Source organism: Sinocyclocheilus grahami, unplaced genomic scaffold (assembly GCF_001515645.1).
Source record: "Sinocyclocheilus grahami isolate Dianchi unplaced genomic scaffold, SAMN03320097.WGS_v1.1 scaffold25.1, whole genome shotgun sequence".
NCBI lineage: Eukaryota > Metazoa > Chordata > Actinopteri > Cypriniformes > Cyprinidae > Sinocyclocheilus > Sinocyclocheilus grahami.
In genome coordinates, this window is record NW_015505204.1 from 4,275,248 (window position 1) to 4,287,987 (window position 12,740).

Consider the following 12,740-nt stretch of genomic DNA (forward strand, 5'->3'; position numbering starts at 1 on the left):
TTTTAAGGATATCGTTTGGTGGGCTTGACGCTAAAAATCTTGCACAAGAGGACAGCAAAGCTCATGGTATGTAAATATATTTTCATACATTTTGAGGTTATATCACATTTTATTAAAACACATTTAATTGGTTTAAATGTTCTACATGTTTTAATTACATAATTTGTTGGCCATGATAATGTTATGGTATATTTGTTACCTTGTACATCCTTGTTGTTTAGTTTAGTTTTATTTATGTATTTTTTTTTTTGCCACCGCTTTAATGTATGTATCTACAAAAAAGTTGCATTCACTTAAGAGACAGCTAGCTCAGATTACATTATCACTCTGTATGTTGCAATCAGTTTAGTTATACAGGCTTGGTAGAATGTATCATTCTTATGCTTTAAATAACTATGTTGAGAAAACGACTGAACATAAAAAGTCATATGTTATTATTTCTTAATTTCAATGAAGTAATAAAACATTACTTGTTCCGATGGCACTAAAACTGCAGAAAAATGTATTTTGCCCACTTAATAAGCAGAGAGAATATTCTATGTTGAACGGGCAGAACGGGCCGTGTTGTCATCAATCGTCAGGACCAAACTGTTATTGTTCCACGTGCAGTTTTCTCGAAACTCCGCCTTTCAACTCAGCGCAGCGAGACGCTATTGGTCAGACGCGCTGTCAATCAAACAAACATGGCCGTGCCTTCTAGTTTTCTACTGTAGGCTCTTTGATTTGCGTGACATCACCAGTTCCGTCCCAACGCGGAAATGTGCGATATTTGTTATTATAATATAGGATCAGTTGTCTGGCATGTTAGACATATGCTGAACCGTAGCAGTACTGTAAGTGATTGAGCATGCCGCTGTGATTATGGCGTTTTGTTGGGGTTTGGAGCCCTTTCGACCTTAGTGTATATTTACTGGCACAGACCTAGAACACGCCGCTACTTCAACCACACACACATCTGTCAGATTCAAGGAGAAATGATGGACTGGAGACATTTGCTGCTGCTGCTGTTGTTGCTTAGCTTGGCTGGAAACGTGTCACAGGTAAATAGGGGGAAATGGATCGCATGTGTTTACCACTTTATGTTGCTGGTCACCATAGGGAATGCACGGGGGACAGGGATATGTGTTCATCTATTTTTGGCGACGCAGAGGCGGGGTGCTCTGAGGTTCCTGGAATGATAGGCTAATTAAAAATAATGAACAAGAATAAAACAGGCATCCCATATTATAACTATTTGATGTTATTAATATACTATTGTATTATAATTGAAAAGTAATATAGTGAATTTACTATTAATAATGAATTAAGTGTGCGAGTCGGATTCATTTAGGCGAATCGGTTCATTTGAACGAACGTCTTCAAAAACCCGATTCACAGATTCTTTAGTTATCACTCAAAAGAAAAGCGTCGCTTCGCAGATTTCAACATTTTGTAGTGAACTAGTTGGTGTTTTATATTATGGTTTTGATTAGGTACTGTAGGTCTAATGGTTTTTCTGTACTAAATCTGTGCCATTTTTGCGGAAATTGCCCTTTTTTTGTAGTTTTATAATGGTATTGATAATACAAAAAAAAATACATTCAATTAAATAATAATAATATTACTATTGTTTTTTCTTATATTGTTAACTGCATTATATCTACCTCACCGCTTAATTCCTAAACAAAATGATCCAGTTCCGTCGAGTGCTTTGACAATTTGACAATAATCTGCTCAAAAGACCGATTCGTTCATTATGTGAGCGATTCAAGCAACACGTTTGGAAGAAGTTGGGAACACAACCCTATTAACAGAGCTGTTTAAGCTCATTTCAGTTCGTATTCTTACAATAGTGTCGTATTACCTGAGCCTGAGCACGAGACCTGCATAGATACGCGCTTAATAGGCTTTGTACTGGAGAGCTCGCGCAATCCATGATGCATTGTTCCCAGAGCGGCTGCATGTGTGTTAGTTATAACAAGAGTTCCCATGAATGTGTGAGAAAACATGAGTAGTGAGTTTTAAGGTATGCGGTGCTATATGCTCATTTCTTTTAATCACTTACTGGCCCATAATGTTTTAGGCAGAGCTTCGGGTTTAGTTTGACCTGAGGTAATAATACCACTGTTCTTTATGCCCTCAGGATGAATTATTGAAAATGTAAAACATTGTATCCCCTCAAATTAATAATGAGTGTATGCTTTAATGAAATAACAGCCTAATTATGTCATCCTACAAGTACATTTGATACCTTTTGTACTCTGTGTATTTTAGTGGAGCAAGACAGTTTTGTAATGTTTCTGCAAGTTCTACACAGTGAACTTTATTATACATTAGGCCTACAGGGTGGATATGGAGTCAGAAGGGGGTCAGATAAATATCTTACAACAGTGAACTGAATATGTGACAAGATTCAAAAATGTTTATATAAAAAAAAAAAATTTAAACAGAAATGAAAAACGTGCATAATACTGTTGAGTGATATTGACTCATTCAAAGTTGTCATTCTCAGTCATATAATGTCAGGCAGTTTGCACAGTGAACTTTATTATACATTAGGCCTACAGGGTGGATATGGAGTCAGAAGGGGGTCAGATAAATATCTTACAACAGTGAACTGAATATGTGACAAGATTCAAAAATGTTTATATAAAAAAAAAAATTTAAACAGAAATGAAAAACGTGCATAATACTGTTGAGTGATATTGACTCATTCAAAGTTGTCATTCTCAGTCATATAATGTCAGGCAGTTTTTTGGTAAATATAGGAGTGGCGTTACAAAGAAGGATATCCTGGTTAATAGCCGCTGACTGTTAACCATGCTCTCTAACACAAACACACACAAACCTCTGAAGCTATGTTAGTGAGGACCTCGTATAGACATGATTTTTCGTAAATAATATATTTGCTATACACTCCCCATGAATCTAACTCTTACAGACATGTTGGCATTAGATTTAAAGCTAAACGTGAGTTTAAAAATGTTGGCCTTCACAAGTACACACACACACACACACACTCAGTCAGTGTGGGTATTTCCGGATACATATCAGGTAGCGATTAGTTTTAAATAGTCTGATATCTGCAGTGTGGTGTGTGAAATGGTGTTTTACTGGTTTCTCTTTCAGTGTGAGGGGGGAAGTTCAGTCTCTCTCCCAGAATCCCTGCTCTTTGTTTCTACACTGGATGGAAGTCTGCATGCCGTCAGTAAACAGACAGGAGACATCAAATGGACACTAAAGGAAGGTGTGTGTGTATCTGCATGCATGTATGTGCATTATGACAAATGATCAAAAAGAATGTTATCATGTTGTAGTGCTGTCGCATTAAGACGAACGTTTTGTTGTTACAAAATTGTTATTCCATGACATATTTTTAAGAGTAGTGTAATTGCTGTAGTATTATTATCTGCCAAACAACTTCCATAACCATTTCACTCTCTCTCTCTTCTAGATCCCATCATACAGGTTCCGACCTATTTCCAAGAGTAAGTGTTTTAACAGCTTCAGAAACTAAATGAATGTACACTACTACACGTTTAGGGTCGGTAAGATTTTTAAAAATGTTTTTAAATGTCACTTGTGCTCACCAAAAAAACGCAGTGAAACACATTATAGACATTAATATTGTGAAATATTATTACTGTTTAAAATAAACATTTTCGATTTTACTTTGAATATAAAATATATTTTAAAAAAATGAATTGAAATGTCATTTATTCCTGCGATGGCAAAAATAAATGTATTGTCTGCCATTACTCAGTTTACATTACTTCAGTGTTACATGATTCTAATGCACTGATTTGTTGCTTAAGTAACGTTTCTTATTATTATCAATGTTGAAAACAGCCGTGCCGCCTAATTTTTTAATATTACATTAAACCTTGAAACCATGAAACATTTTTAGGATACTTTGATGAATAGAAAGTTCAGAAGAACAGCATTTATTTGAAATTGAAATCTTTGGCAACATTATAAATGCTGTTATTGTCGTTTTTGAACAGTTGAATGCATCCTTGCTAAATAAAAGTAAATATAAAATAAAATATGAATTAAAAATATAAAATAACATCTTACAGACCCCATACATTTGAAAGATAGTACCGTATGTTGGTCAAAATGTAATAACTTGCTTTTTTTTTATAAATAACATCAGTCATGCAGGCTATTGGATACTATTACCAATAGCCAAAAAAAGTAATTTAGTGATTGTTTTAAAATTGCATTCAGGTCTCACACATTTCTGGTATGTAATGGCCACTTTTATGATCCAATTTTAAAGTTCTCTGTTTCCTCTTGTAGGCCAGGCTTTTTACCGGATCCCAATGATGGAAGTCTGTATGTACTAGGAGGCAAGCGCAAAGAGGGTCTGATGGTGAGTGACACGGGAAGGGGTGCGAGTGTGTTTGTCAGAGAGTCACAGCTCAGTCATTTATATGAATCTTCTCTGCAGAAACTCCCGTTCACTATTCCAGAGCTGGTCCAGTCTTCTCCCTGCAGGAGCTCTGATGGGGTGCTCTACACAGGTATATATGTATATATGTTTGTTTGTTTGTAATGTTTTTGGTGAAATCAGTGTTTGATATATGTATTTTGTGGTAATGGAGGTTTCCCATGGACAAAAAAAAGTGATTTCCAGCTCAGTGTGATCTTTTTGTGAAAATTAATAAAAACTTAAAAGTCATATACTAGTTTTGCTGAGCGAAACCCTAATAGCATGTACATACAATGATCTGTGAAAAGTTCCATGGCCTTGCACACTCTCATTTATTGTATTGTGTATTTTCCCAGGTAAAAAACAGGACACTTGGTTTGTGGTTGATCCTCAGACAGGTGAAAAACAGACGAGTCTAAGCACCTCCTCTTCAGCCTCCATTTGCCCTTCTGCCCCTCTGCTGTACATTGGTCGCACAGGTCCGAACACACATATGTGACCCTTCTCTTTATTATAACACCCTGAGTCATTCTGTAATACACATATGTAATACTCACACACACACACACTCATTTTTTTGAAAGAAGAAATACTTTTATTCAGCAAGAATGCATTGAATTGATCAAAAGTGAGAGTAAAGACAAAAACGCTAAAAGAAAAATATCAGAACATTATTATTAGTAATAATAAGAAATGTTTAATGAGCAGCAAATCAACATATTAGATTGATTTCTGAAGGATCATGTGACACTGAAGACTGGAGTAATGATGCAGAAAATTCAGCTTTGAGTTTATTTGCAAAAACAGATAACTCAATTTTGTTAATTTTCAAAAATCATGTTTTTTTTATTATGTTATCATGTTTTTATTGTGTTTTATTGTGTTAATTAGGACCCAATAATATTCGTAATATGCAATGGCAGTTTTATTTGACAACCACGTAAGGAAGCAGTTTAAAATAGAGGAGAAATGCAGATAAATTTTTTTTTTATGAGTGTGTGTAAATGCATTAGTTTAAGTGTGTGGGGTGGTTAAGTACTTGCAGAGGTGGTGTGTGTTATTCACACAAAAACCTTACATAGCTCTGACACCTTGATATTGTGATTGATTGTTTTTTTTATAATGGCTGTTTCCATGTAGCAAATTATACTGAGGAAAGTACTGTATTAAACTAAGGGAGAGATTAACAAACGTCAATTTGTGAGCTGTGCTGTACATTCTTCAATAAAATTAAATAAATTGAGATTCGGTAGACGGCATCTATAGCAACTTTATAATTGGATGTAGGCCGTTGAAAATCTCATGCATGATGAAATTGCAAGCGTTACGAAACAGCCAAGCACAAACTTGTCATCTTGTGTTTACAGTTGCCACCGTTAACAAAGCACAGCTCCTCCCCTGTGTTGCCAGACTTTTTGACCTCTGACCCCATGACCGTGCTGGTGGTGACACTGTTGCTTGGAGCGTGGATTGCCTTCCTGCTAACACACAAAAGGGTTTGTAGTAGAGGGTGTATTTTGAATATTTATAATATACATATTCATATACAGTATATGTATATAAATAAAAATATGTATATAGTATATATATATATATATATATATATATATATATACACATATGTTTGTGATATAAATAAACAGGCATAAAAACGGTTTGTTTTTCTCTTTTTGATCAGCCTGTCAAAAAATCCCAGAGATCTGAAGAGCCAGTGGACACTAACCATCTGCCAGTGTTGACCAATCAGAGCGCTAACGCAGAACCCAGTGCTCCGCCCTCAACCTCATCTTACAACAACAACAGCCATTCAGAGAAGACAAGTTCTGTTGCATCCAATCAAACTCAGCCATTCTCAAGCAAAGACTCCCCAATAACGACAGCTGGCCAATCACAGAGTACAGAAACTATTCTATCTATCTCCATATCAACTGTTGAGCCTTATTCATGAAACACAAAAACAAATTTCTGTGTAAATCCAATTAAATCCCAACTATTCTTTTTACAACTGATTGCTTTTACAACTCTGTAATTTACTATAATTTTAAAGTTCACTATAATTTAAGCCTTTAGATATTTGTGTTTTTAAAATTGTGATTAACTCATATTCTTCAGGTGATCAGACTGACGTTGTGGAAGTTGGAAAAATCTCTTTCAGTCCTGCCGAGGTGCTGGGCCATGGGACAGAGGGAACCTTTGTGTTCCGGTGGGTTATTATGGATCGTAATAATAGTTTGGTTGGTTGGTTGGTTGTTCTTTACCTTTAATTCACTGGTGTTATACATGCAGGGGTCATTTTGACGGTCGGCGTGTGGCGGTAAAGCGTATTCTTCCGGAGTGTGTGGAGTTTGCAGAGCGAGAGGTTCAGCTCCTCCGTGAATCAGACGAGCATCCCAATGTCATCCGTTACTTCTGCACAGAGCGGGACAGACAATTCACTTACATTGCCATAGAGCTGTGTGCCGCTACACTCCAGCAGGTGTGTTTCAGTGAATGTGTGTGTATGTGTGTTACAACATGAAAGTTACTCGTTTGCCTTTTCACTGTTTCATCGTGATTTGTGAAGTCGATCTACATGAGGCAGTAACATGAGTATTGTATAGTTAGAATTTAAAAGTCAATTGGTGGCAGACAAGGAAATCTGTTCGAAAACAAACTGTGCAGTTAGAGTTTGGCTAGTTGCACAAAAAGTATTTTAGTATTAGTAATATACTATTATAGAATACTATTTATTAATATGTTGAATCAGCTTTTATTTTTATATTTTCAGTTTTAATTTTAAAGTTTTAGTATATTTGTCTTTTTATTAGTTTTTTTTAATACTTTTTAGCTTTATTTTATTTCAGTTTTATCTTTAGTCATTTGAACTTTCTTAACATCCTTTTGAATACATTTCTAATTAATGTATTTATAGTTTTTCCATCTAAAATTAATATTTTAATTTATTTCAGGTATATTTCAATTAACAAAAACACTTTTTAAAAGTGTTTAAAACAGCAATGAAACCATGTAGTGTTATTATTTTTCACAAGTGATTAATTAATAACACGTTATATATGTTCAATTAGCTTTTATTTTTATATTTTCAGTTTTAATTTTAGTTTAAGCTTTAGTCATTTTGTTTGTCATTTTTATTGGTTTTATTTTAGTTTTAGTAATTTGAATACTTTAATATAATACTTTATAATACTTTAATATTAACATACTTTTGAATACATTTCTAATTAAAGTTTTTTAAGTTTAAGTTTTTCTTTTTTCATCAACATTTATATTTCAGCTTTGAGTTAACAAAAAACACTTAAACTTTTTTAGTTTGAGATAATAAAAAAACGAGTGAGATTTATGCTTAAATTTTAAGATGCATTCTCTGACAAATATGCATCATTTTTAAAGATGATTTAAGCATTTAGATATTTCTACTAAAAAGCAAGACAAAACTATGATTATGAATTAGGCTTTTGCAATATGCCACTACTAAAACAATATTCCTACTGTACTGTGCTGTATTTTCTATTTTCTAACTGTATAACAACATTTTGTTATTCATTTTCATTAATAATATTCATTAATAATATTAATATAAGTATAACCAACTATTTCAGCTGTATATTTCAGCTGTATAATAACTGATAACTTGTTTTCATGCACCCTGATTGGGTTTTTCTATTTTGTATGTAGTATGTGGAGGACCCATGCTGTCCTTATTCAGACCTGAACCCAGTGTCCCTTCTGGACCAGACCATGTGTGGCCTGAGTCACCTGCACTCCCTCAATATTGGTGAGTCACTATTGCCATAGCAATGATTCTAATCATAACTTCCTTCCTGTAACTTCTTAAACATGCACATGGTAGTATTGCATTGCACTAATGTTTATTAATTGCTGTTGAGTAGCTGAATGTTGATGGCATACATGCATTCAAGCAGACAGACCCACCGTCATTTGTAATTACGTGTCCCTCTCGTACTCAGTTCACAGGGATTTAAAGCCACGGAATATTTTGCTCTCTCTCCCGGGGGCATTGGGTCGAGTCCGGGCGGTGATCTCAGATTTCGGCTTGTGTAAGAAGCTTCCAGATGGTCGCCATAGTTTCAGCCTACGCTCTGGAATACCAGGAACCGAAGGCTGGATTGCCCCTGAATTACTCATTAATGCTCCAAAAGGGAACCCTGTATGTCCAGTAGACATGCATACAAACACACACATCACATGTTCAGTTTAAAAAACAGATATTGTGGTCTACTGAATTTTAAAAACTCACTTAATAAGATATATTCTGTATAAGTTTCCTATAAGTCTCCTTTCCCCTCTTTTTTCTGTCTCTAGACAAGTGCAGTGGACATATTTTCGGCTGGATGTGTGTTTTATTATGTGACGTCCAAAGGACAGCATCCGTTTGGTGACACTCTGCGGCGTCAAGCTAATATCCTCTCTGGAGTCTATAACCTCGACCACTTTATGGAGGATATACATGGTTTGTGCATGCATGAATTTATTAATGCATGTGTACTTTCTGCTTCAGAAGTGTCTGATTTTGTGTAGACAATGTTATCATGGAGATAAATGTAGAAAATTGTTTGTTTTAGTTTTTTTTGGAGAATAAAACCATATTATTTGGCCATTTTAACATTTTTAGCATTAACTAAGAACTATGTGGTTTGGCTGATTAAAAGGTTTCAATTAATAAATTAGATCAAAAATTTCATCAGTTATGTGTATGGACTGAAAAACTCATATTTGAATAGCTTCCTAAAGTTTTTCTGGCTGTTTTGGTGTTTGTAGAGGATGTGATTGGCAGAGATCTGATTGAGTGGATGATCAGTGCTGAACCGGAAACGCGTCCTTCAGCAGCGTCCGTCCTCAAACATCCCTTCTTCTGGAGCCCAGAGAAACAACTGCAGTTCTTTCAGGTGTGTGTGTGTGTGTGTGTGTGTGTGTGTGTTCGTTAAAGGGGCCAGTGAGAAAGTGCAGTGCTGAAGTTGTTCTTTGGCTCTAGGATGTCAGTGACAGAATAGAGAAGGAGCCGGCAGACAGCGTTATAGTGGCCCGTCTGGAGAACTCCGGCAGATCTGTCGTAAGAACCAACTGGAGAATGCACATATCAGCACCACTGCAGGCTGGTAAGCACTGCCAATTACCATTACAAAAAATACTGTAACATTTTTCTTTTATAGAAACATTGAATAAAATGTGGAACGTTTTAAGGCGTATGAAATGAAAAAAATTTCAATTCATGCTGCTTATTATGTATATACAGTATTTGCATGTCTAATATAAAACGTTTTCCGTCTGGCAGATCTTAGAAAATTTCGCACATATAAAGGGAACTCTGTGAGAGACCTACTTAGAGCAATGAGAAATAAAGTAAGTGTTTATGTGTTTTTACATATAAAATGTTTTGCATACAAAAGTGAGTAATCACTAAAAAAAATCTATTAATAATGCACTTAATATAATATAAGATAATATAATTAGTGCTGTCAAACGATTAATCATGATTAATCGCATCCAAAATAAAAGTTTTTCTTTACATAATATATGTGTGTTTACTGTGTATATTTATTATGTACGTATATATAAATACACACACATACAGTAAATATTCTGAAAATATTTACATGTATATATTTATATTTACATAATATATCAACACATTTAATATACAAATATATCATATTTTTCTTCAATATATACATGCATGTCTGTGTATTTATATATACATAATAAATATACACAGTACACACACATATATTATGGAAACAAAAACTTTTATTTTGTATGCGATTAATCGCGATTAATCATTTGACAGCACTAAATATAATATAATATACACTATCATTCAAAAGGAGTCTGTAAGATTTTTAAAATACTGTTGAAAGTTGAAAAACTTCATCAAACATACAGTAAAAACTAATATTGTGAAATATTTTTACAATTTAAAAAAACTGTTTTCTGTTGAACTGCTTTATTATATTTGAAAACGTAATGAATTCCTATGATGAAAAATCATTTTCACCTTCACTTTAATCAATTGAATGCATCTTTGCTGAAAAAAGTATCAAATTAAAAAAATAAATACAATTTGTGACAACAAACTTTTGAATGGTCATAATATAATGTTTTCTAATATATTATAATATAATATTTAAAAGTTGGGGTTGGTAAGTTTTTAATGTTTAAGTATCTTATGCTCATCAAGGCTACATTAATTTGATTTTAAAAAAGACAGTAAAAACTGAAATATTGTAACAAATTATTATATTTTAATTTATTTTACATTTATTCCTCTGTTGGCAAAGCTGCATTTTCATCTTCAATTTAATTTGTTGAATAAAAGTATTAATACATTTTTTTTTTAATTGTACTGCCCCCAGACTTGTGAACCGTAATTATAATGTAATAGAATAGAATAGAATAAAATAGAATATGAAGCCTTCTATAAAAATTTAGAAATCTTGTAATGTTTTCAACAGAAACATCATTATCATGAGCTCCCACCAGAGGTTCAGACAGCTCTCGGTGAAGTCCCTGATGGCTTCGTGGCATATTTTACCTCCCGTTTCCCCCGGTTACTGCTTCACACGCATTCAGCGCTTAGCATCTGTGCCCCCGAGAGACCCTTTCACCCATACTACCACCACTGAACATCCACAGAGACCTACACTGGACTGGAGAGGAAAAGTAAGATCCTTGAGGAAACTGAGACCTTGAGGACTCAACTAAACACTGTCAATGTATAACTCTGTACTTCAGAACTGTGAGCTTTTCTCCTAAACATCCTACTGGACTTGCTGAATGAAATTGAACATTTTTTATGCTTTTACAGAAACAGGTTTTATAGGTTAGATTAACCAAACAAGTTACTGAGTGGGCTTTTATTAATGGGCTTTTACAGAGCTGCCATTGTTTGCTGCGGGTTTTAGCATGTCAACCAAATAGCAAAGAAATAAAAAGGCCATATTTTCTGATGAGTTGACATCAGCCAGTAGTTTGGCATGTGTTCTGTCAGTTTTGACTTTTAACACACAAGATTACTGAATCACCAACTGACTACTTATATTCTTATTAGGTAGAAAGTTAAGCATTTTCATAATAAAGACGTATTAAAGGTTTCTTAAAGGGATAGTTCACCAAAAAAGTTTCAAAAAGGGGTGAAAAAAAAAATCTTGTGCAGGATATTCATATTCAATACATTTGTGTGAGAAACAAATAATGAAATACATTTTGGGTGAACTATTCCTTTAGCCAGGTTACATGCTTAAAGAATGATAAAAGCCAGCAAAACATCCACTGATATTTGCAGATATATGACAATATTTAATAATTAGTGGACTTAAAAAAACTTGTTTGTCTGTCATATTGTACACCACGTGTACATGTATATGTATTTGTGTGATTCAGATACATTGGGATTGGGATTTGTTCTTTTGATTTTGCTTTGTGTGGTTTTAATTGCAGCTTCATGCTACACTTATGGATCTTTTATCCTCCACCACACATTGCAGCTTCATCCTCCTCTCTCAGTGTTACAGCTTTAAAACCAAATATTGTGAAGTGTTTTACAGCCTGCTGTACACTAGTTTTATACTGCTAGTTTAAAAAATATGTCTTTTTATAAATTAAGTGTTGAGGATTTTTGCCACTGGAAATATTCACTGAATGTGGAAATACTACTGCCTTTGTTTTTCTACCCAGTGACGATTAAATGTATTTGCCAAAAAAATCTTTGAAACTATTTGTAGCACAGATCAAAATCTCTTATACTTGATTCAGGTTAATGTTGTTATGGATTTCCATGGCACTGGATACTGTGTTAATTACAAGTTACTTTAAAAAACACGATGGTATTACCATTATCCATGTTCAAAATGTGGTAGTACCATGGCACTTTTTTGTGCCATTTTATTACAGCATCTACAAGACTACTAGTCAAACACATGTAACTACATGAAAAATGTTTTAAACCTAAAAATGAAAACTTTTTATACTGACTTTGCCCTGCAACACATTTTGTACAGTGATATAATCTTAAATAAACTACCTTTAAGCATTTGATTGCATTTCTCTACATTTTGTCAGCCGTTGAATCTAATCCATTATGTTGTGGTAAGCTGTTGCAAATGCACTTAATGTTTAAATAATTTGTCAGCTTTGTGATGGCCAGCTTTACTCTTAATACAAGTGGTCTTGTATTGTCTTGTATTGACAGATGCAAATGGAAAGCTCAGAAACAAGATGTTCTTGATGTGCAGTGGCAATGTAAATAAAAACTACCAAAGAGGACATAATGAAGTTCTTTTCATCTTTCTCATGGTTTCCCCCAAACATC

At 34.1% G+C, this 12,740-nt stretch overlaps 1 protein-coding gene across 1 annotated transcript; it reads left to right on the forward strand.

Moving 5' to 3' along the window:
- Positions 1-696: 696 nt before the first annotated feature.
- Positions 697-12,621, forward strand: ern2 (endoplasmic reticulum to nucleus signaling 2). The gene is made up of 17 exons (XM_016250426.1): positions 697-1,040; positions 3,109-3,226; positions 3,434-3,467; positions 4,282-4,354; positions 4,433-4,505; positions 4,771-4,893; positions 5,750-5,910; positions 6,093-6,309; positions 6,527-6,617; positions 6,701-6,890; positions 8,090-8,189; positions 8,383-8,582; positions 8,738-8,885; positions 9,194-9,321; positions 9,408-9,531; positions 9,708-9,775; positions 10,885-12,621. The coding sequence occupies exons 1-17, from the start codon at positions 975-977 to the stop codon at positions 11,053-11,055; spliced, it is 2,085 nt and encodes a 694-aa protein (XP_016105912.1). The 5' UTR covers positions 697-974; the 3' UTR covers positions 11,056-12,621.
- The last annotated feature ends 119 nt before the right edge of the window (positions 12,622-12,740 follow it).

Excerpts from the sequence above, each read along its gene's own strand:
- ern2 (XM_016250426.1), top strand. The coding sequence starts at position 975 with ATGATGGACTGGAGACATTTGCTGCTGCTGCTGTTGTTGCTTAGCTTG. Across the intron at positions 6,891-8,089 it reads GTGCCGCTACACTCCAGCAG|TATGTGGAGGACCCATGCTG; the intron begins GTGTGTTTCAGT and ends TTTTGTATGTAG. Across the intron at positions 9,776-10,884 it reads TTAGAGCAATGAGAAATAAA|AAACATCATTATCATGAGCT; the intron begins GTAAGTGTTTAT and ends TGTTTTCAACAG.